The sequence below is a fragment of the Carassius gibelio genome, chromosome B19, assembly GCF_023724105.1.
Source record: "Carassius gibelio isolate Cgi1373 ecotype wild population from Czech Republic chromosome B19, carGib1.2-hapl.c, whole genome shotgun sequence".
Lineage (NCBI taxonomy): Eukaryota > Metazoa > Chordata > Actinopteri > Cypriniformes > Cyprinidae > Carassius > Carassius gibelio.
The window spans coordinates 34476786-34502247 of NC_068414.1; the positions used below are offsets into that span (position 1 = coordinate 34476786).

The following is a 25462-nucleotide window of genomic DNA, read 5'->3' on the forward strand; positions in this document are numbered from 1 at the left end:
GAATGTTAAATAGGATAAAAAAAGAAACTAAATATTATAACAGATATATATATAACTGTAAAGTGATTTAGAAGACTAGGATTGGATTAATAAAAATGTTTTCTTGTAGGCACATTTATTTATGTTCTTATACTGTATATTCTTTGAACATATAATATCATCTAAATAATATAATAATAACCCAACTCCTCCATGTTTTCACATTTTTTAAATATATGCCAATTTTCTGTAATAAACATTCTTATGAAAAAAAGAAATCTTATGGCAAAAATTATTTATAATTATTTATAATTGCTAACAATGTACCAAAAGGTCAAGTCAAACACATTATATTTTCATTGTTTTTAAACTCTTATAAAATAATCTCTGTCACACACACACACAAACACACACACACACTCAAATTAACAAACGCCCTCACTCACACACAAACACACTGCAGGAAGAACGCTACAATTGCTCACAACAGCAGAGGAATAAATACTCTGTTTGAACCCTGAAAGGCCTTTTTTGCTCTTCATTTTTTTCATAATAAATAATCCATGATGATGCAAACCTAAAGTCAATCTTCATGCACAAACAGGGATAAAAGTAAAAGTCAGCAGCTCTTGGTCCCTGACGTCTTTAGTTTAGTTTCACCTCCTCGTGTTACACATGAATGCTGGGAATTACAGTCCCACAGCTGTCAATATGAGCCGTTTGCGTTACATAAAAATAAAGCTGGCTTTAAAATAATGAGTTTAAGTGATGCTTGAGGGTTCAAACAGCTCGATACTGTAGAGAATAAACAAACTGGACTGTAGTGTGGGCTATTATTCTCCTGTTTTTCCATTTTCTCCTGAGACTTCGGCCACACCAGTCATAAAGGGACACCCTAATTAGCATATAGTCACCTGTCAGCCAATGAGGCGTTTGATTAAGACACTGAAGGACAGGAGGCGGTGTGTTTTCAGTATGTTTCTGAGTCTGAATCGTTGAGTTCCTCGTTGGGGATGATGAGGCAGTCCTTGCGGCCCACACTTTTGAATTTACGGTAGGAGACTTGCTCGGTGCGCAGCACAGATAAAGGGTCAAAGGTCACGGTCTGGGATGGGCTGGAGTAGTGGTTGATGGTGGTAAAGGTGAGGCTGGACATGGTGCCGGTGCTGCTGGGAGAGATGGGGATCATGGAGGAGAGGATCAGCGCCAAACAGTCGGCCACGTCTTTGTTTGGGGCGCAAGCCAAAGCTGGAGTGTAACCTGGAGAACACATTGGATTAAATTCAGATTTCAGATTGTTCAGGCATGCAAAACTAAATCATGTTCAGTCATGTTTTTTGTTTTATTTGCAAACCGTTTGTAATGCAGTGTTTTTATTGCATTTACGTTTACATTTATTCCTTAAGCAGACACTTATCCAAAGCGACTTTCAATTCAGCTTCATTGACTTGTAAATAACATCAAAACACACACATACACACACAACACACAAAACCTTATTTGTAATAGTAAAACACACAGTACACTGTTAAGATGCATGAAAATTTATAAATAACAAAATAAATATTAGGACTAGTAAGTGTGTGGATTTAAGCCAAAGCTGTAGTGTAACCTTGAAATATATAATTATTTTATTAATGAAATGATTAAAATTAAGAAATGTTTAGACATGAGAAACTTCTGCTCATTAAGGCTACATTTATTTGTTAAAAAAATAATAATACTGTGAAATATAAAAATTCTAAATATGTTTTCTACAGTACTTCAATGTATTTTAAACAAATTGTAAAATGTATTCCTGAGGTGGCAAAGCTTTACGGTCTCTTTTAATCAATTTAATGCATCCTTGCTAAGTATTTAATAATAATTTTAAAAAATAACATTAATAATAATAATAATAATAATAATACTAATAATAATACTGGGAGATGTTTCTCTAATATAGATTTCAATTTAAAAGCTTTATTATTTATTTATTTTTGTATGTAGCAGTGTTATTTCAGTATAATAGAGATGGTATTATAGTTTCTATTAATACTTTGAATTTGGTTTTACTTTTGTTTTCCTTTTTTTGTAATTGCGTTTGTCATTTCTTATTAGTTCTTTTATTTCTGCCTTTAATTTTTATTTCAGTTGTTATTTTCCTAAAAATGAGAGAACAAGAGAACAAGAGCTTGGACAAGAAGTTGGGTGGCTTGCTCTGACAGGAAGGGTCTAATCTTCCTATTGTTGTAAAAGGCAAATCTGCAGGACCGGGTCATTGTAGCAATATAGTCTGTGAAGCTTAACTGATGATCCATCACAACTCCAAGGTTTCTGGCTGTCCTGGAAGGAGTTATGGTTGAAGAACCTAGCTGTATAGAGTAGTTGTGATGAAACGATGTGTTAGCTGGAACCACCAGAAGTTCTGTCTTAGTAAGGTTAAGCTGAAAGTGATGACATTCATCCAGCTAGAAATGTCACTCAGACAGGAAAGGGTTAGAAAAAGCCATGCTTCTGAATCACAGATGCTCATGACGTCATGTAGATGGAGAAGAGAAGTGGTCCAAGCACTGAGCCTTGAGGAACTCCAGTAGCAAGAAGTTGTCCAAGACAAGTAGTACAATGATTGGAAAGGATAAGTTTGGAAATGTCTGTCTCTGAAAGTGGAGAAGCAGGAGAGATAGTGTGTATTAGTTATTATATAGATATCATCAGTCTGCAGTATGGAGAATTGGTCACTGATGGTTCTTGTCTTATTAGTGAAGAAAACTGCAAAATCATCGGCTGTAAGATTTGATGAAGGAGGAGGAGGAGGACAAAAAAGAGAAGAGAAAGTTTGTAAAAGTGTGCGAGAGGCAGAACAGTTGTTAATGTTGTTGTGGTAGTATGATGTTTTATCAGTGAAAGCATTTGCAGAGAAGGAAGAGAGGAGAGACTGATACACACTGAGGTCGGTAAAGTTTCTTGATTTATGCCATTTCCTCTCTGCAGCCCTGAGTTTAAAGCAATGTTCATGGAGAACCTCGGACAGCCAGGGGGCAGATGGAGTGGTGCGTGCTGGTCTGGATGACAGACAGTTCTGTTTCTCCACTGCTTCTGCTAACAAGGGCTTCCAAACAGCTAATTAAGTACTTACACTGGCTTTTACCATTTAGCAAACTGAAACTGGAGAGTCCCGTGACTTGCGCAAACACGAGTACAAACGCAATTTGAGCACATATTTACCCTGGTAAAACACAGTAAGTAAAAACAAAGTTTCCTAGCAACAACAACCACTCTGTAATCTAATGAGAAAAACAAGGTAAAACACTTATACTAACTGCTGTCCTTTTCTGTTGCTCGACTGCTTATTTTGATTTCAGTTAAGCTTTAATTCACAGTTTTTTTTTGTTTGGTTTTTCATGGTTTTAGTTTTAGCTCAAGTCAGTTATAATAATATAATATTTGTGCTTTGCTTGAATCAGAAACAGCTGCTTTTGCTTCAGAGGTTTTAAGTGCTCACCGTTCTCATCCACGGCCAGGACACTGGCTCCTTTAGCCAGCAGCTCCTGTACGAGCACCGTCAGCCCGTTACCGGCAGCCACGTGCAGCGGCCTGACAGAGATAAAAACAGCTCTCTATAATCTAGAAAACTGAAGACAACAAATGAGGAAGATACGGATACAGGACTCACGTCTGCAGCGCGGCGTTTGTGCAGTTTATGAGGTTTCTGTCCATCACCTTCTCAAGAATTAACAAGGCACTGGTTTCATGTCCCTGAAAATGACTAGATCTGCATTACCTGATGGAAATACTTCTGCACACAAGACTGTACAATAGATACTGAGATTCATATACTAAATGAATACATGCAATTTTTCTGACTTCCAGTAGTTTGTCTGGCCGCAGGGCTGCAATGATGTACAGCAGATGTTGTTTGATGTAAATCAGTGTGTGTGTGTGTTTAGTACCTTACTGCAGGCCAGATGCAGGGCTGTGTTTCTGTTAGCATCCTGTAAGGTCAGATCAGCTTTAGCACTGCTCACCAGCACCTCTGACAAACACAACCAGCAGCAGCTCACATCAATATCATGATTAACATGATCACAGAAGCTTCCTGAATAACAACACATCTGCTGGAAGGAAACTAGCGCCACCTTGAGCCACAGCAACGCAATGACACACCAGAAGTCTGTATTAATACCAGTGTTGATATTTTTTCATAATATGAAAACTATTCAAATGACTGAAAAAAATTCAATATTAGATTTTGCCTTGGTGACTAACTGAAAATAAGCTGAAGTACTATACTTTAACTAAAATTGACATAAAAATAAAGCTAAATAGGAATAAAGATAATAAAAAAATGACAAAAGCACATAAATTACTAAAACTTAAGTTAAAAATAAAGAAAAAAAAACTACAAAAAAAGACAAACTGACATAAAATGTATAAAACTAAAATTGGGATGAAAATAAACAAATATTTAAAAAAATTACAAAATCACATAAAATTACTAAAACTGAAATAAAAATAAAGCTAATAAAAAAAAACAATGATCAATGCACATACAATTATTAAAACTAAAACTGAAAATGTACAAAACTAAATGTAAATTAATGCAAATGACAAAAGCATTTAAAATTAGTCAATCTAAAAATATAATTAAAATGAAAACTGAAAATAAAACCTTATAGTAAAAAAAGACTGTTTTGCAATAAGAAACATTATTTATAAAAGTAACATTATATTGCAGTTTTACTTCAAATAAAAGTAACTAATTCTGTTACACTGTAGCGTTTGAGAGAACTTTATTAGTTACTTCTATGCATTTGTTACTTGTGTTGTTCTGACCCTGCTAGTGTTCTGTAACTGCAGAAATCTGCTGCGTGTCTCACCGACGGCGTTAGTCTGTCCGTTCTCGGCGGCCATCATGAGCGCTGTTTTTCCCAGCATGTCGATGGCGTTGACCTGAGCGTTGTGAGCCAGCAGCAGCTGCAGACACTCCACGTGATCGGTGTACGCCGCGGCGTGAAGCGGAGTCCTGCGGGACACACACAACAACACACTGCAGAGCTGCTCGGAAACATCTGATCCGTGAGGAAACACTGCTCTCACCTGGACTGAGAGTCTGTGGCGTTTACTATCGCTGGACCTAAAGTCTCTATCAGCATCTCAGCTGCAGACTCATTATCATTCATACTGAAACAGAGAGAATAAAGATTACTAGAAAATACTCTTTCATTTGATTCAGTGCTACTTGCTGTTTCTTTGTAATTAATCTACTATGTAGCAATTTCTGAGGGAAAATCATTTCTACACCCTTTTTTTCCTCCAGTGTGTCATGCTTTACTACAAACATTTAATATGAAGATTAATATGCACATGATATGTGCAGATGTTTCTTACACGGCGCAGTGCAGCGGACTGAAGGAGTTTCCCTCCGGTCTGTGAAACACATCATACTCTAACAGCAGTTCAACACACGCGTCATGACCTGAGATCAACAGAAAATAAGAGAAAAATACATCAGATCATGAAGGGTCTATGATATTGCTTCTTTTATTACTGCACGGCATCTTGAAAAAAAGGATTAAAGAAGAATACAAGACATCTTCACTGCACAAATGGCTGCCAAAAGCAAACATGCTACAAAATGCACATAATTAGAGATTGACATGCTACAGCAAAACAGCCACTATTTCTGAAACCAGCAGCACAAAGTACATCACTGAGCAAATACTGTATAATGCAGGGTGGTGAAGCTGTTCATCACATCGTATTGCTGAGATGACAGTGACGGGAAACGTCACACATGTACCGTTATAACAGGCCCAGTGCAGCGGTGTGTAACCACAGGTGTCCTTGAGGACGAGGACGGTCTTCTGGGCCTTCAGAAGGGCCCTCAGCACCCCCACATGACCACAGGCAGCCGCCAGGTGCATAGGAGAGCGCCCCCTGCTGTCCTGAATCAGCAGACTGGAGCCGTGCTGCAAAAGAGCCTCCACACACGCCTCCTGACCCATCACTGCCTGTGACACACACACACACACACACACCACAAAGAAGAGCTTAGTTTAGAATGACTCTTTCAGCAGCATGTGTGGCATACAATGGATTAAAACAGAAAATAAATTAATCTCATCCCTCAGCTTTTGTTAAATAAATTACTAAAAAATTTACTAAAAATAAAACTTAAAAAGAAATGAATAACATAATATGAAAATATAAATCAAATATAAAATAGCTGATATAAACAAACAAACAAACATACAACATGCTGTAAGCAGCATTCTTTAAATAATATTAATTACCAAATAATTTCAACTCACTTTAATATTCAGGTTTTGTTCAATCAGCCAATCAATAAAAATTTTATTTAAAATATAAACAAACATTAAAATTCAAAACAGGTTAAATTCTCAAAGCACATAACCTGGTTTACTATATTTTTTATTCTTTTTTTTTCTTTTTTTTTGAATTAAAATAAATAAGGGTTTGCCATTACATACATGTATACAATATATTTATATTTTTACACAAAAAATTTAAGCTTAATATTTTCAAATATTTTTTGGCACTGAATTTGAATTGAAACCGTTCCTTTAAAACTAAGGTACAGAAAAGTGTCATTTAGAAAAAAAGATAAATAGACTGGCAGGTGTGTGTGTGTGTGTGTGTGTGTGTGTGTGTGTGTGTGTGTGTGTGTGTGTGTAACTTACCCCACGGTGGAGGGCCGTCCTGCCCCAATCATCCCTGGCCTCCACACAGGCTCCTTCACTCAACAGAAGATACACACAATCTGTGTGTCCACCCAGAACTGCCAACATCAGAGGAGTCCTGTCCACACACACACACACACACACACACACACACACACACGATCAGATCAACAATCCCACAATCAATGGAGCACACATCTGAGAAGCAGAAGTCCTGTAACTCACTGTCCCTTCCCATCACGCATGCTGACAGCCGTCTGCTGGTCAGTGTTGTGGATGAGCAGACGCAGACACTCAGAGTGACCGTTCATGGCTGCAGACAGAGAAACACACAATCACATCAGGTCTGCCTACGCAAGACAAGCAGTATAAAACCAGTCTATTTTCTATTCTATACTAAGTCTATTTTGACCAAAAACTTACCATTTAGACCGAAAAACACCATATGATTGACATATAAAGTGATCAAGCAGTTCGTATTTTTGCATTTTGACATTTATATGCAAGTAAATGTTAAACTGGATATAATTTCTGAAAGATTTAATTTATTTATTGTTTTATGCATTAAATTGACCAAAAGTGACAGTTAAGACATTTAGAATGTAACAAAACTTTCTATTTCAAATAAATACTGTTCTTTTGAACTTTCTATTGTCAAATGTATCTCTGTTTCAACAAAAATATAAAGCAGCACTACGGTTTTCAACACTGATCATTTTTAGAAATGTTTCTTGAACAGCAAATAATCATATTAGACTGATTTCTGAAGATCATGTGACACTGAAGACCGGAGGAATGATGCTGAAAATACAGCTGCACATCACAGAAATAAATTACATTTTTAAATAATTTCAAATAAAAAAACTGTTATTTTAAATAAAAAAAATATTTTACAATATTACTGTTTTTACTGATTTTTTTTTTTAAACAAATAAATGCAGCCTTGCTGAACAGATATTTGTTTTAATACACATTGCTGACCACAAACTTCAGTGACCATGAACATATAGATGTGTTAACGGACATTCAATTTATTAGCTACCAAGCACCTCAAACAACAAAAAAAAGACAAATCCAGCAACTGGTAAATGTAATCAACTGTGTGTAATATGAGCAGTGTTCAGGCTAAGGCTGAGTCTTGTGTGTGTGTGTGTGTGTGTTGACCTGCGGAGTGTACGGCGCTCCTCTTGTGTGTGTAGTCCTTCAGCATCATGGATGCGCCCTGACTGATCAGTAGATCCACACACTCCGCGTGACCCTTAAACGCCGCCAGACTGAGAGCCGTGTGACCCTGAGGCGTCCTCACATCCAGATCCAGCAGAGACTGCACCAGAACCTCCAGAGCCTGATGGTGACCGTGATACGCCTGGACACACACACACACACACACACACCAATAACAACAAGTTTTCAAATGTCATTACTGTACTCAACATAAAAAATATCATAAATCAGATTCTAACTCTAAAAGCTGACTGGATGAGACACACTTTAAATCAATCTAGCTAATCTTTGACTTGCATGTTGAACTTACACTGGACTAATGAACCCTATTATTTGGTCGAAGACTTGTATAATGTGATTATTATTTATATTGCATTTAATTATTTAATGAGCATAGGTGCTTTTTTATTTTTTTTAACATTATGCCCAACAAGACTATAGTACATTGTAATACATTTTTATTTTAAAGGTGTTTATTAATATTTTGTATTAGCTTTTTATATGCTATTTTCATATTTTCACTTTTCATTTGAATTTCAGTTTAAGTTTTATTATTTTGTTCACATATTATTTTTTTTAAATACTTCTAAATAACTTTATATTTTAGCATTAAATCAGAAAATATTTGCAGTGCATCAGTGCTGTTTTTATTATCTAAAACAAACTATTAAAAATTGACAATTGAAATAAAGCAGAAATCAAAAAACCTAACTGAATATTAAAAAATTTATAAAATATAAATATATGAAAATATTTTATTTTAGCTTCGTTTTAATGACCAAAAACAGCATTATTTAACAGTAACAACACAGTGTTTTATTGTTTAATGTGGTTTTAAATGACTTTGAGTTACCGCGAGGTGTAAAGGGCTGATGGGAGGCTGGACATCTGTGTCGTGGAGGATGCTTGATACAGACGTGTCCATCAGCTGAAAATACACATATTTAAATTCAATTATATATGAGTAAAGTGAAAAAAAATTATACTTATATAATGGCATATGCATGCAAGTTATTGAATATTCAGAGAAATAAGTGCATGACTGTGCATGAGGAGTGCATGAGACTGGACCATTAAATGTTAGGTTGTCATTCATTAATAGTATTTTTCGAACCTCATAAGCTTGGATACTTCAACAGAACAATGGTTTCAGAAGTGGAAAGAGAGTTTTACAGTTTGACAGGTAATGAAAGATTATGAAAATGTTCTCATCTTCTTACACTGATAAAACAAACATAAGAGCGGAAACATTTCTTAATATAGTAAATAGAGTTGATTTGTGATCTCATAGTGAGTTTATGAGTCCATTAGATGGCAGCACTGGACAGAATCAGACTTCAACTCACCACATCTAAAGGTGTTTCATTGGCCATCTGTAATACAAAACACAGAGATGAGCACCAAACACAGCAGTGAGGAGTGTGTGTGTGTGTGTGTGTGTGTGTGTGTGTTGTACTGACCAGCTCCAGACACACTCGGTGGCCGTACGCTGAGGCGTAATGAACAGCACTGTATCCGTCTTTATCTCTGAGAGCTGGATTCGCATCGTTCCTCAACAGATACTCCAGACACCTGACAGAGACACCCATCAGATCATGAGGCCTGAGTCAAACACACACTTTACAGAATACAGACGTGTTCAAAACCCCACTCAATCTCTCCACAGTCAAACTGATTTTTAACTCATACGCCTGTAAAGACAAACTCAGATTGTGTCAATCAATGGCTTTGTAAAAGCCATCAGTTCGCATTATTTTCAACTTTTTTTTATTTTTTGTTATTGTGTTCAACAGCTGAATTTGTGGTAAAAAACTACACTACCCATGATGCCGTTCAGAAAAGTCCAACAATCAGATTCACAATCAGTCATTGAAAGCAAATTGTTCTTTTTTCTTTCATTTATTTCAGTTCGATTTTTCATAGTTTCAGTACATTAGCATAAACACAATTATTTTTTACACATATTATCTAATATTTAATTATTTATATTTTATTTAAGCTTTAAAGAAACTGTTTTTCATAGTATTACTTAACAACAACAACGATTCAAAATGCAGTCATTAACAGAAATTGATTTGAAAGACTTCTAAAGGTAGTTAATCAATGGTGTATGCATTTGCAAAAGCAATCAAATCACATTTTTTCAACATATTTTTAAAACAATCATGAAAATACTTCTGGAAACAGTGAGCGGCACTAATGTATTCTATTTGTGAAATTTAGTATGCATGCAGTATCGGTGCACAATAAACAAACCTCTATATGCCTGAAATACCCCATGACCTACTGCATTTGCTGATCCAGTGTGTGTGCTACTAGAACACACCGCTGACAATACTGTATCCCACAATGCACTGCACTCCACTCTACTCGACCTTGAATGTGTGCAGTGTGTTTGTGTTCACTCACTTGCCGTCTGAGTCTGCAGCAGCGGTGTAGTGCAGAGGACCACAGCCCCGGACATCCCGCTCGTTCACACTGGCCCCGGAGCCCACCAGAGCAAACACACACTGATAGTTACAGTTAGCAGCAGCGTAATGAAGCGGCGTCCTGAGAGAGACAGAGACAGAGATAAATCATAACCAGATCTCTGCTGCAGGATTCCTGTAACACTGCTTCATCACTGCAGCTCTAGCAGTATCTGTGCTGGAAATCTGTAGGAAAATACACATCCCAGCATGCTTTAATGACATGTCAACCCAAAAAGAAAGAAAAAGTACTTCAAAAGTAGTTCAAAATCAAATACATCACAGTTTCCACAAACATATTCGGCGGTCTTCAACACTGATAATAATCAGAAATGTTTTTTGAGCAGCAGATCATCATATTATCATGATTTCTGAAGATCATGTGACACTGAAGACTGGAGTAATGATGCTGAAAATACAGCTGCGCATCACTGGAATAAATTATATTAAAACAGATTGACAGATATTTTAAATTATATATTTTTACAGTTTTATTCTGAGCAAATAAATGCAGCCTTGGCAAGCTGAAGAGACTGCTTTTTTTTACCGTTTGAATCGTAGTGTTTCTTTTGATTTTGAAGTTAACTCACGTTTGATGATTTGATGCAACTCACCTCCCAAATCTGTCTTTCCTATTAAAGTCCGCACCCGTGTTGAGCAACAGATTTAAACACTCCAGATTCCTGGAGAAAAGAAGGAGAGACGGACGGTCACGTGATCAGGACAACAGATCATCCAGGCCACAGGGGGCGCCGATGAGCCATTAGTGAGTGATGACTCACCCTCCTGCAGCCGCAGCATGCAAACACGTCCTGCCAAAGTCATCCGGCGTGTCGACGTCAAAACCTGAACCAACAGATATCCATTATCAAGACCAGATAAAAGCCCAAGGCACTTTACTGAGAGAGGGGAAAATATGCACAGATATCATGCACAGAAATCGATTTGAACTGCTGTTATAAACACAATACATCTTCACAATGAATGCGAGTCACCTGAGGAGAGCAGTTTCCGGCAGCAGTCTGAGAATCCGCTCAGAGCCGCTAGATGCAGCGGGAACATTCCGTGGATGCCCCGCCTACAGAGGCGGAGTCACGGTCACATGATCAGCATGAGCTCATGAATAATGCATCACTGTAAATACACATCCTGTCACTCACTTTGCTGTGTCCGCACCGTTGGTTATGAGCGTGTTGATGAGCAGCTCGTGACCGTAACGAGCCGCTACATGAAGCGGAGAGTTTCCGTTCTCATCCTCGCTGTCGATCTCTGCGCCTATCAAAGAGGAAAGAGAGGATGAGAGGAAGATGAACGAGAAACGGAGGAAATAACACACTCACCGTTCTGAATGATGGCCTGTGATCTGGAGTATCGGCCGTGAATGGCTGCCATGTGGAGAGGAGTTTTACCATCTTTGCTCTGGACAAAAGAGGAACACACACGAGTTTTTGAAAAAGGACTCTTGTTCACCAAGGCTGCATTAGTTTGGTCAAAAATACAGCAAAACCAGTAATATTGGGAAATATGATTACAATTTAATTCACTGTTTCTATGTAAATCTGTAATAGAATGTAATTTAGAATGTAATTTTGTATTTTCAGCATCATGGCTCCAGTCTTCAGTTTCACATGATCTTCAGAAATCAGTGTAATATACAGCTCAAGAAACATTTCTGATTATTATCAATGTCGAAAACAGTTTTGCTGAACAATATTTTTTGTGGAAACCGTGAGACACTTTTCAGGATTCACAGATTCAAAGAACAGCATTTCTTTTGTTACAATATAAATGTCTTTCCGTACACTTTTGATTAATTTAATTCGTTCTTGTTGAATAAAAGCATTATTTTCTTAAAAACAAAAACAAAAAAAAGGAAAAAAGTCTTTCATTAAAAGATTTTTTGTATCTGTAATGCTAGAAAAATGCTCAATAGAGACAATTAACAAGTTGTTTTGGACAGTATCACACTTTTAACATCAGTAATCCGATGGAAGCATGTGAACAACCAGACTTTCTCATTTTGCTCTGCTCTCGTCTGCCATTTGTTTCATTTTAATTTCATTAACGGTGTCAGTTTTTTTATGTTTGTGTGTAGTAAGAGCATTTGTGTCACTGGCTATATATATATGTCTGTTTCTTTAGTTGAAAGACTTTAATTGACATATTGTGAGGGTTTTTCTTCACTGACCTTGCTGTTGACGTTGGCTCTGTTGGCGATGAGCAGCTCGAGACAGAGCGCCCCCTGGCGGGACGCAGCGGTGAAGTGCAGCGGGGAGAAGCCCTTCTCATTCACCTGATTGACATCAGCTCCTGCTTCGATCAGCTCATTCACCACCACGTCCTGCCCGTTAAAACACGCCAGGTGCAGAGCAGAGTTTCCATACGCGTTCGGCTCCTTAATCTGAAGAGAGACACACAGATCAGCCGATTAATGGTGCTGCTTTGTTTCTTTTATAAAGTATGAAAAACAGGGTATAGCAATATGTGTTCGGTGATATTTTAATTGTAGATTTGGCTATGCATTGCATATCAAATTATAAATATAATTTTAAAGGCATTATAGTAAAGTTTTTTCTTGAATGAAGCTTATGCATGCTAAAGTCAATTAATTAAGCAACTTAATAAGATGAGGGCATTAATACACAGTTCACTTGGCGACCAAGAGGCGGAGCTTTATATGCTGTGGGCGGGGCTTACTTACATCAACGCCCAGATTGAGCAGGTATTTGACGACATTGATCATTCCACTGGAGGCAGCGGCGTGAAGAGGACTGTATGATCTCTTATCTTTACAGCAAACCTCAGCGCCATGAGACACCAGAAACTTCATGACCTCCAGATGACCTGCGACAGAAAGAGATGCATCTGCTCTAAACCGATCTGAGGCTGATGGAAACATGTTTTCCCGCTGATTCTGATGTTGGCGTCTCACCCATGTATGCGGCCCAGTGGACGGCTCGTCTGTCCTTCTTATCAAAAGCATTGACGTTTGCACCTCTGGACACCAGCAACTGAACCATCTGCAGTGACCACAGACAGAGTACACCATGAATACTAAACTGGAGGTTTTATTCATTTAGATCTAATATCAGCACACATTCAAAAGGACAGCAATGGGTTAAAATGACTTCAAATCTTTGTTATTTGACTTTGTTTGGAGAGCTGGTCCTTTTTTACCCTTATGTGCTATAAAAATGCTTCACCGATCAATAATATATCAGCTTTTGGGTCATGTATCTGCCAGCGGCATTCTAGACAGGCCTCAATATGTTGGATTTGTTGATATCCAATCAGAAAGAAGATATGAAAAACACATCAAACCAGTCGAGCAATCATGGCAAGCAAAGGTTGTTTTAACAAACCGATTAGATCTACAGCTAAAAATGCTTTAACTAGCTGTGGATCAAATGACTTTTAGATGGCCTCAGTTTGTTTGGAGAGTTCAAATATTAATGTACACAACCATTTAAAAGTTTGGGGTTGGTACGTTTTTTCATGTTTTTAAAAGAATTCCCTTCTGCTCACAAAAGGCTGCATTTATTTGATCAAAAATACAGTAAAATAGTAATATTGTGAAATATTATTATAATTTAAAGTAACTGTTTTCTTTGTATTTAAATGTAATGTATTGCTCTAATCAAAGCCGAATTTGCAGCAGTCTTCAGTGTCACACGATCTTCAGAAATCAGTCTAATATGCTGATTTGCTGCTCAAGAAATATTCTGATTATTATTATTAGTGCTGAAAACAGTTGTGCTGCCCAATATTTTTGTGGAAACTGTCATGCATTTTTTTTTTCAGGATTCTTTGATAAACAGAAAGTTCAAAAGAACAGCATTTACTTGAAACTGAAAACTTTTGTAACATCATAAATGTCTTTACTGCAGCCTTAATGAATAAAATAAAAACCTTACTGATGCCAAAAATGCACAAAAGAAGGAATTAACTAGTGGTTTTGTCCTGTATCACACAATGACTCAATATCAGTGCATTAACATGAGTGAAACTGATATGATTAAATGGCTTTCTGTATATCCCATTAAAAATATGTGAACAAACAGATTTTCTTGTTGCATTCTATCTTTTGGTTTCATTCCTGGTGTAAGCAGCTCTGATGAACTCTGCTATGACACACAGTACATTGTGCAAACGTGTCCCATCCAGCAGGACAGATACCGAGCATCTGCTGATCAGTAAACAGTGAAAAACTGAGCGCCTGACCTCCAGGTGTCCGCTGAAGGCCGCGTGGTGTAGAGCCGTACGTCCGGCGCGGTCCGACACGTTGACGTTACTTATCAATGGGACTAACGCCTCGACACAGCGCATGGCTTTATGGGAAGCGGCCACATGCAGCGGCGTCTGCCAGTTCTTATCCCTCGCGTTCACATCCACCGAGTGTTTCAGCAGCACCTGCACTGCCTCCTGAACACACAATCACATTACTGAGCTGGAAAGACATTTCATGTGTTTATATTTGTTGTTCTGCCGCCGGAGGACGTGTCTTACCTCACTACAGGAAGCTACGGCTCGATGAAGAGGAGTGAGCCATTTATTATCTTTGGCATTCACTCTCGCCCCTGAGAGAGAGAGAGAGAGAGAGAGAGAGAGAGAGAGAGGATGTGTGTGTGTGTGAATTAATTACACTTTTAATGTCACAGCTGAAGCAGGATACATGGAGCTTCCCATAAGCCTGTTCAAAATAAACTCCCTGAATGCTCTGGGATCACATCTGTTGCTTAAAATACTGCAGCACCTGTTACTTTTCCTCTTTCATTTGTGACAACAACTCCTCCTTTACACACGGCCAATTCAAGACGTCACAAGATGAGTGTGTTTTGTCAGTGTGTCACTGGGGTAGTGCTCAACAAATAGGTTTCATTCATTTATGTTACATATTTTATATACACATTTGTTGCTAGGTGGCTTCTATTTCTAGTTTTACACTATCATTTAAAAGTTTGGGATCTGGAAGATTTTTTTTTTTTTTTTTTTTTTTAAGATATGAATACTTTTATTCAGCAAGGATGCATTAAACTGATCAAAGAAATGTATAATGTAACAAAAGATTCCTAATTCTTGAGCAGCAAATCAGTATATTATTCTGATTTCTGCAGATCATGTGACACTGAAGACTGGAGGAACGATGCTGAAAATACAGCGGAGCATCACAGAAATAAATTACATTTTAACAGATACTTACATTGAAAACAGTTATTTTAAATTGTAATAATATTTCAAAATTTGTACTGTTTTTTTTAATCAAATAAATGCAGCCTTGGTCAGCAGAAGAGAATTCTTTCAAAAACGTAGCCTAAACTTTCGAATGGTAGTGTAGATTTATCCATCAATCCAAATTCTATCATGATATTGGTCTATGAATAAACCCGGCTGATATTTGATCTTTGCTCTTCATACCTGACAGGACGAGCAGCTCTATGATCTCAGCGTCGCCCAGGTACGCAGCAGCATGAAGCGGCGTTCTCTTCTCACTGTCCTGAGGATTCACAAACACAACACTTCATCAAAAGTCATGTTTAACAATCGACCTACGTATTTTCACTATTTCAGCAAATACGATAGCTTTCAGAAGTTTAGGGTTGATAAGATGGTTCAATGTTTTTGAAAGAAGTCTCTCACCAAGGCTGCATTTATTTGATCAAAAATATAGTCAAAGTTGTGAAATATTATTATAATTCAAAATAATAATTTTCCATGTGAATATCTGTTAGTGTAATTTATTTCTGTGATGCAGCGCTGTATTTTCAGCATCATTCCTCCAGTCTTCAGTGTCACATGATCTTCAGAAATCAGGATAATATATGGATTTACTGCTCAAGAAACATTTCTGATTATTATCAGTGTTGAACACAGTTGTGCTGCACAATATTTTGTGGAAATATTTTTTTTCACGTTTCTTTAAGGAATAGAAAGTTCAAGTTCATTTGTTTGAAATATAAATCTTTTGTGACATTATAAACCTTTTTACTCTCACTTTTGATAAACAATGCATCCTTGCTGAATAAAATTATTAATTTCTTTTTAAAAAATCCTTTGCTGATTGGTGCAAGAGAAACACATCAACCAATCGAATACTCTCATTTCTGCTAAAACAGAGTGAGCTGATGGTTTATACCGGTCTGTTGTTTATGCAACATGTGTAAGTGATTCACCTCTGATTTGCACGAGTTTTACTCCATTTGGAAGCGTTTGATGCATGTGTGGTTTCAGCAGAGTTTGTGTTAAACTGTATGATACACACTGGATTCTTGTGCATGGCACACAGGGACACATTTGAATGTGTGTGTGTGTGTGTGTGTGTGTGAGAGAGAGAGAGAGATCAATGCGGCCGCAGATCTCTAGAGACGGCATGCAGAAACATGAGACACACACACACTTCTCTATTTCAGGTCCCCAGGATCTACTGCAAACACCTATTCTGAAGCTTTAACCGTTCCTCCAGATGCTTGAGGAAAGCGACCGTGATGTTTGACACTTCCATCAATACAGGCAATCACCAAAGAGCGGCTATCATTCATTCTTCAGTGTCATGCCACCCTGCAGGCTTCTGTTTTCCAACTGGTCTGGAATGAGAATGGAAAACAGGAGGCCAAGCCGCACCGAGTCACGTGACCTGAGAGCCCATCAGTGATTGGCTGGCAGTGGAGTGGGCGTCTCTCCAGACATCGGCAATGAAAACAGACTCCTCATTAAACAGTGAGCAGTAAAATAAACCCTCTCCAGTCCAAATGCAAGCTCATGAGAGCCTTTTAGCCTCTCGGATGAACATCCATTACGAAAATAGGAGAAATAATGTACAAGAACGGCCTCTGTGTGCATTCCAGAAGGCTTTCCAAGATCATCCATCAATGAGAAATCAATAAACGGGTCTCAAAAACAAGCCAGATGCAATAAAATGTGAAAAATGACCACTTTCAGAGAACATCAATGGACAGTTCATGTGTTTTTGCAAGTTATGGATATTTACCTGTACATTGACGTCTTCTTTCTTGAATATGAGCGAGCGAACTTCATCTGCGTCTCCGTTAAATATGGCTTTAATCAGAGAGGTCTGTGGAGAAATGGTCACAGACAACACTTAAGGGCTTCTTTAACTATGAAAGACAAACCAACACATCTGATATCAATCAAAACCCTAATTCTGACAAGCTTGTCTCAAATAACAGCGTCTGTGCTAAATGCTGTGTGAAGATGAAAAGAAACTAAATGAATGAAACATTGTGTTTAATCTATGCAGAAAAGAAATTCTGAGAATCAGACGTCAGTCGGTTTAACAAGAAACCATTGATTCATCAGCATGCCAAAGAGAAAATATGACTGAAGTGCAGCATGAAATTAATGTATTTAATAGTGAATAAAATCAGTTTTAACAACACTCGTGAGAACATGGAGAGACAAGACTCGCCGAACCTGAACGCTGAGTTAACTATGACACTGGTTAGGAGAGGAATATACTACTGTAGGCATGGATTAATATATTGAGATACTGTATGTAGATATGGTTTTTATACATTTTTTATAATAATAAAAAAAACATTTGCCACTTAAGAATCTAAAATTATACATGCTTCAAGTCAAATCCTAATCAATGTCGAAATATGAAAAGATTAACTGTTGTCTTAGCAATTAACTGATATAAATTTCAGATTAAGAACTAAAATTATTAACTGGAAACAAATACAAACTAAAACTGTAATAAAACTATAAAAGCATATTAAAGCATAAATATTTCAAAGAAACAAAAACTAACATTGAATCAATCCTATAACAGTATATAAATAATACTGAAATACAACTGCATCATTCCCAATAACAACATGCATTAAATATCTTTATTCCATATAAGGACTGAAAACACTGAAGCCCCACCCAGTCCAGCCCCACCTGGCTCCGCCCACCTGCCACGCCCTCCACTCTCAAGTGACACTACAGGATGTGTGCAACTTACACAGCTCTCACAGTAAAAAAATAAAATAAAATAAAAATAAGTACCAAAAGCTGTCACTGGAACAGTACACTTTAAAAATGTTGCACCTTGTTTGAGAGAGTAAACAATTAATACTGAAAAACTCTCTCTCTCTCTCTCTCACACACACACACACACACACACACCTGCTGCAAAAAAGTCATGTTTTTGTACCTTATTTACCACTGAAAGGTGCATTTCAGTATTTCAAAGGTACATATTTCTACCTAAAGTTTACAAATTAGTACATTGATATTAGTGCCATTTGAAAAGGTACCAACCAAGTGACAGATTTCGCACCTTTTTTGAGAGAGTAAACAATTAATACTGAAAAACTCTCTCTCACACACACACACACACACACACACCTGCTGCAGCCTCTATGTGGATTCACCTCAAACACAAACACAACAAACAAATGATGCAGCAGCTGAAAACAAACGTGAGAACGAAAGACAGAAGGGAACATCATAAAAGAAAGAATGCAGCTTTCCTCTGTTTAAGGAAACGTGGCCTGCTACAACAGCAAAAACTTTAGCCTGAAGCTCCTGAAAACTGACTGAAACCAGTCAGAACCACTTAGACTGGTCTTCAAAGGATGATTTTAACTATTAAAGGACCAGAGCAGCTGACTAAATCACCAGAACTGAAACCTGCCCGTCCGCTTCATCCACTAAACTGATGATTATCCTGCTAATTTGACTAGGTTTGCATTCACACTGCTGTTTTAACTTACTGATCAAAACACACTTGTAGCTGTACATGATGCATTTTGGTTTGAAATGTGTGAGAACAAGCCACAATGAAACACTAGTAAGCATTAACACAAAAACATGTTCCTCTTTCTTTTGTAGGTCAAATTCAGTCAAGACTGAACAACAATATATATGACAATGTTTTAACTCCCTGAATAATGGCTCAGACACATAAAGGTAACTACGACAGGCTAAAATTTAGCAAAACACATACATGTGTGCATAAATAAACAAAATAGACAAAAAATGTTTCTTTAAATCTTAATATATTATTAGGAAAAAAATAAAGACAAAATTTACAAAGATTGAATTTTTTTTTTATTTCATCTTTGATAAAACAACTTTAATAAATAAATAAAAATGTGTCATCCATCTTTGAATTTTTTTTTTTAAAATAGATATTAGATAAACCTCAACAACAAACCATTTACAAAAGTTTTTTTTAAGAAAATTTCCATGAGAAAAAAAAAAAAGAATATTAAACAAAAGTCAACAAGAAATAAACATATTATATATATATAATATATATAATCTATCTTTGGATTTTTTTTAGATAAAAGTCAACACAAAGCGAATTACAAAAGGTCTATCTTTGATTTTTAAAAAAAGATGAGACAAAATCTACAAAAGGTTTCAAATATGTTATCTACAGTAAATACTAAATGTGGCCTCACTGCATTAAATTTTTTTTTTATATGAATCAAACAAATAGCAAAGAGAACAGGAGGTTTGTTTATGTCTGCATTTGTACTTGTGTAAAGTGTGCTTCTGGCCTAAGGGTTTCTTTTTGCATTATATTTTGCAATTGGTCATCTGTGGCCTTTTCGGTGCATCTCACGCCATGCCAAGTTAAAAATAAAGTAAAATTTTCATAAAAGCCAGTGTATTTTGAATGAACGAACGTGTGCTGCGTGTGAAGCGTGTCCTATTGCTGACAGCTGCATTTCCGTCCAGGTCAAAGGTCCACAACTCGCCCTAGTCACATGATCCCGGGTTTCCGAAGGGAATTTTTGGACCTCACCTGGAAACCCCAATCAGATGTGACAGAGACGGATGAACGTGTCTGTATCTGTCTGCAGATAATAACGGGGACAGATCACGACATGCACCTACTAAAGCAGCTGTTCGACTTTCTTCACACACTCTTTTGAAGTTCACCGCTGCTACACACACTCAACAAACACACATTATCATCCAGGACCTCACCTTCTCGTCCTGAGAGGAATTCTGGGAAATGTTGTCTTGGGCGGCTTTGGAATGCAGAGGGGAGGGTTCGTCGTCTTCCACCTCCTCCAGGACCACGATACACACACGACTCATGCGCTCCGACCGCATGCCTGCCTCTCCAACACACACACACGAAAACCGCTTTCAGAAAAAAACCCTTGTGTTATTCCGTACAGAAGATCTGTCCATGATGTTCATCTCCAATGCCATTAGTGTCCCTCCAAACGTGCACAATCGCAGAACAGGGAATTCCTCAGAGCGGGAACATCAGCAGTGCTGCAGTGAGAAGATGCAGTGTCCTCAAACACACACATTCACACACAGGCACACACGCATGCACACACACACTGTTTCTCTGTGTGTGATCTGAGAGGACAATGGTGTGTGAGCTCCACTCTGCTGAATCCTGCACTTTACACACACACACACACACACACAGAGATCCAACCCCCACCGCAATAACACACCAACCCTACTGCAGCGAGAGAGAGAGAGAGAGAGAGAGAGAGAGAGAGAGAGAGAGAGAGCGAGCGAGGGGTGTTTTGTAATGAGACAGCGAGCTTCCGACAGCATGAGCCTTTAACAACAGTGAAATATGAGCAGAGAGACAGAGCTGATGGGACAAACACAGTCAGGGACAGATCTAATTATTATTTGTCAGGACATTGAACAAGGTCACTGTGTGCTATTTTATTTTATTTTATATTTTTTTACTTTGGGAACAAAATAACTAAACATGAGAAAAACACTTTGGGGAAGTCCTCAAATGTAAATTATGATTGTGCTTTTGTTTTTGTTTTTACTTACTGTAAATATGCAGAAGATGAAGACTAACTGTTAGTTTGTTGTTTATCTGGGTGAATGCCATAAAACTTGTCAAAAATAAATGCAGGTCATATTTAAATCTCAAAATTATATATATTATATATACACATACATACATACATACACATACATACATACATTTGTATATTTATTTATTGGGGTGACCCTGAATGGATAGGCAGAGCCTGATTCGACTATCAATCTCAAAGTCGAATTTCGCAGTGGTGTTATGATCATGCCGTCTTGGCTCAGTCTCATGATTTCACAGAGAACATCTCAGTTACGTACGGTAAGCCTCCTTCCCTGATGGAGGGAACAGAGATGTTGTGTCGAGTGTGCGACACTTAAGCTTGCTCTTAGGAGCCCAAACACCTCTGACATCTTTGAGAAAAGGCCAATGAAATAAATTGTGCAGAATTTGCATATCTTTAAGTAAATATGAGACTGAAAAGAATGAGAGAAGAATTAGACTGGAAAACGGGCTTAATTGTCCTAAAATAAAATTTTACAAAAAAAATTAATTGTCCTAAAATAGACTTAACTTTCTTCATAGATGTTTATTTTAAATAATTAAATCTGCATTTTGTTTTATTTAATTGTATTTTTTAAATGGGGTTTGAAATGTGACCTGTACATGTTTCACTGACATTCACACTGAAGTCTCTAATACAGTACGCCCTGATTTAGAAACACCAATAAATGAGAGTGAGTGTGTTTGTCTCCAGTCTCTATTAGATAACGTCTGATCTGTGACTCATTCTCACTGGCTCACCTTCATCATCTCCTCCTCCTCTCGCTCAAACACACCACAACAAACTGCTGACGGCCTGACACACACACACACACACACACACACACACACGGATCAACACTTCAACAGCTGCAGAATTATTAATCAGATGTGATTTCTGATGACTGAGAACCACATTGTCAACAACAACAACAACAACAAAAAACACAAAGAAGCCATTATTTATAGCTCAGAAAAATATCTACATATTTCTACTACTAGGAATTTCAGAAACCAATCCTGCTGGACTGAACACTAGCAGATGAGCAACACCATGTCAGTGACTTTTCATAGACAGTTTTCTTCAGATAAAGTAGAAATAAATGATTTGAATTAATGAGATTTATCAGATAATTTTGCACCACAAGTATCCAGAATATGTGACTGGCACTTCTGAGCATGTTACGACAAGATTGATGCTCCTGGCAACAAAATGATTTTCTCAAAGTTTCAAATGACATTTGACAGTAAAATCAGCATAAAAGCTGCTTCAATATAAAAGTGAACCACTGGATCTGTTACAGACTGGGAAAAAAATGTAAAAATGACCTGTTTCACTGTATTGAAGCTGTACTGTAATGCAACCAACGTCTTTTTTTTTTTTTTTTTGTACAGCAGAGTATATATACAACTTAATGTTTGAATTTAAACTGCTACATTTATTCACTAAGGTATTTACCAAAAATAGAACTATTTCAACACATGACCCATGTGCACTGTCAGTGGTGTCTCAGCATGAGCGTGTCTCTGAGGGTTTAGTGTATCGTATCAAACAGTATCAGAAGTGGAGCAGGTTTCGGTTTCTGTAAACACCCTGCAGCACTGAACTCCTCTAAGCCCCGCCCCCTGCACCGCTGCAGCCAATAACACACTCTTCTATTCAATAACACGACCAATGAAAACACGCCGTCACAAACTGCCTGCCAGATACAGCAGAAGCACAGGAGCATCATTACAGACGCTTTGTCTGATGCAGACAGCTGATGATATCATCAGTCTAGAGTGTAAAAATAACCTTCATAAAAGGTCCAGTGCAGAATTTAACCCCATTCAAGCTAAATCAAGCAGCATATAAATTTAATGCACAGTAGACATTTCATCATCTGCCATAAAGAGAGTTAACTGATTGAAATTGAGAAGATAATGACTAATGTTTTCTAGTATCAGAAAAATCAACTCAAAATATAAGCTTATCAAATATGACAAAAATCTATCCTAAATAACCAAAACCATACCAAATTTAAAAAATATATTCTAAATATATCCAAAAACTTTAACATAAAAATATATTAATTATTACTAAAATGTATTACATATAACCATAATCAAAACTATATTAAATAACAAAATATAGATTTAAACAAAAAAATATAAATATAGATATATCTTAAATCGCATATATATATATATATATATATATATATATATATATATATATACGTGTGTGCGTGTGTGTGATGCCAAAAACAAAACATGTCAAATATTACTGAGTTCATGCTAGAAATTGTGACATATTTCTTCATGAAAATTGTTCTTTGCATCAGAAAGGAATTTGCAGTGGATTTTTTTGTAACCTATATTATATTAACAAGTGTTAAAATATCATTATTAGTAACTACTGAAGACTTGAAAAGTGAATCCACATGCAGATCTTGGTAAAACTCTCATGACTGAGTCTGAAGGGATTTGATGAAGTCAGACTCCCTCTAGAGGACGAGAAACACAACACACGAGAAGAGGATTCATCTCAGTTGTAAATTCATGATCACAGCCTTCATTATCTCCTGGGAACAAACACTGCGTCACAAGTCCATGGGGGCACTGATGTTGACAAGCCAACGTGTCACAACTATAGATGATGCTATCATCCATCGCCAATGGCTGACAGACAGTCTCCCGAGTCAAAGAACTGATGTTCAGAACTTTAGAAGAAACAGGAGAACACCTAATACATTTGGTAGATTTTATAATCTATGAATGGAGGCCATTCATAGATTATAAAATCTACCAAATGTATTAGGTGTAGCCCAACCTGCAGCTCTACAGATATCTGCTAGAGAGGCCACGTTCGCCAGGGCTGCTGATGCAACCATGCCCCTGGTAGAGTGAGCCCTCACTCCCAGTGATCAAGTAGGCCTTGGTCCTGATAGACTATTAGGATCACATCCACAATCCAGTGGGAGACCCTTTGTCTGGAGACAGCATTCCCCTTCTGCCGTCCTCCAAAGCAGATCAAGAGAAGTTCATGTTATTCATACACATCTCCAGATTCTCACAAATGAATCATATCCTTCATGTTTTAATAAAAGATAGACTTCTAGTGGTTTCACATTAAAGCTTTTGTTTGCTCTCGATCTTCTCCTGTCAACAGAAACTAACAGCCTCAAACAGTGAAAATGGAAAAGTGCTTTATGAAGGCATGTTTAGTTGCATCACATGAGGGATGACGCTCCATTAAATAAGCAGACTGCCGTTAAAATTCCTATCTGTCAGTCATAATTTACCCATGTCTTACAAAGCAGAGATTATTTAATGACAATATCACAGAATCTGTCAAAGCTAACGATGCAGAACAGCTTGGCTTTAAAATGCCAGATATTAAAAATGACTCTTTATACCTTTCCTTGTAAAAAGGCATGGAAAAGGCCATTTTAAATGAAAAGAAAAACATAAAATAAAATACAAAAATACTATAATAAACCATCGAGGACCATTAAACATTATTTTAAAAAGTCATCATCAGTCAATTGCTTTAGATAAAGCATCTGCTAAATAACTAAATGTAAAAAGTCATGATATAAACATTTAAAAACACAAATTCTTATGCTAGTATCCTTATGAGAAGATAATTAAATAAATTGCTAAATAAACCCTTTAAAAAGCAGAATTAATGCAAAAACGCATCTATGCAACAACCTAACGTTCCCATTAAGTTATGAAAACCTTATTTCCGAATGCTTTTTTAAAAAATGTTTTAAAAACAAAGAAAAGGGATCGTTCCATTTTCATTTTGCAAACATTATGGTGGGAACGTTACATTTGAATATTCTCAGAATGTCCTGAAAGCAACATTTAAAAACAACGGCCAACTGAAACTTTCAGAAAAAGAACGTTCCATGATACATAACGTTTTTGAGCGTTTTGAGAACGTTATTAAAGACACTGAACAAACAAACTTCAATTACAGCAGTGAGATCTGAGCACAGGTGATGTGTGTGTGTTTCAGGTGTTGTGTGTGTCACGTGAGATGTGTGTGTGTGTGTGTGTGTGTGTGTGTGTGTCAGGTGAGTGCAGACCTGCTCTCTGAGCCGCAGCACCATCATCCTCTTCTTTCTCCTCCGGCGCGAGAACTCATGCGGAAATCAAACCGGGTTTAAAAGCCAGAAAGAGCCCGACAGAGCTCAGGCAGTCGGGGGTTAAAGCTCTGTCTTGTGTTGGGCTCGAGTTTCCTCTACTCTTCCCGAAATAGACAAACAACAGCGGCACAAAGCCACGCGAGCTTTCAGTTTTAGCGTCTCCACTCTGCA

At 37.3% G+C, this 25462-nt stretch overlaps 1 protein-coding gene across 3 annotated transcripts; it reads right to left on the reverse strand.

Moving 5' to 3' along the window:
* Positions 1 to 271: 271 nt before the first annotated feature.
* LOC127979420 (serine/threonine-protein phosphatase 6 regulatory ankyrin repeat subunit A) lies at positions 272 to 25462 on the reverse strand. 3 transcript variants are annotated; one of them, XM_052584871.1, is made up of 29 exons: positions 25232 to 25437; positions 20300 to 20436; positions 17340 to 17423; positions 15770 to 15848; positions 14861 to 14931; positions 14576 to 14776; positions 13287 to 13374; positions 13056 to 13198; positions 12543 to 12755; positions 11695 to 11773; positions 11515 to 11629; positions 11350 to 11432; positions 11137 to 11200; positions 10969 to 11037; positions 10296 to 10436; positions 9347 to 9458; positions 9233 to 9259; positions 8740 to 8814; positions 7827 to 8028; positions 6888 to 6975; positions 6663 to 6780; positions 5762 to 5972; positions 5350 to 5437; positions 5059 to 5142; positions 4839 to 4984; positions 3912 to 3994; positions 3635 to 3717; positions 3464 to 3555; positions 272 to 1239 (listed from the first exon to the last, which is right to left on the reverse strand). In XM_052584871.1, exons 2-29 carry the CDS (start codon positions 20426 to 20428, stop codon positions 950 to 952), a joined length of 3258 nt encoding a protein of 1085 aa, XP_052440831.1. In that variant the 5' UTR covers positions 20429 to 20436; positions 25232 to 25437; the 3' UTR covers positions 272 to 949. The 3 variants fall into 3 exon arrangements, with proteins under 3 accessions (XP_052440831.1, XP_052440832.1, XP_052440830.1); XM_052584872.1 differs by lacking the exon at positions 20300 to 20436 and having other exon boundaries at positions 25232 to 25462; XM_052584870.1 differs by lacking the exon at positions 25232 to 25437 and having other exon boundaries at positions 20300 to 20772.

Excerpts from the sequence above, each read along its gene's own strand:
- LOC127979420 (XM_052584871.1), bottom strand. The coding sequence starts at position 20,428 with ATGCGGTCGGAGCGCATGAGTCGTGTGTGTATCGTGGTCCTGGAGGAG. Across the intron at positions 17,424-20,299 it reads ATTCCTCTCAGGACGAGAAG|ACCTCTCTGATTAAAGCCAT; the intron begins GTGAGGTCCTGG and ends ATTTCTCCACAG. Across the intron at positions 9,459-10,295 it reads GCTGCAGACTCAGACGGCAA|GTGTCTGGAGTATCTGTTGA; the intron begins GTGAGTGAACAC and ends TGTCTCTGTCAG.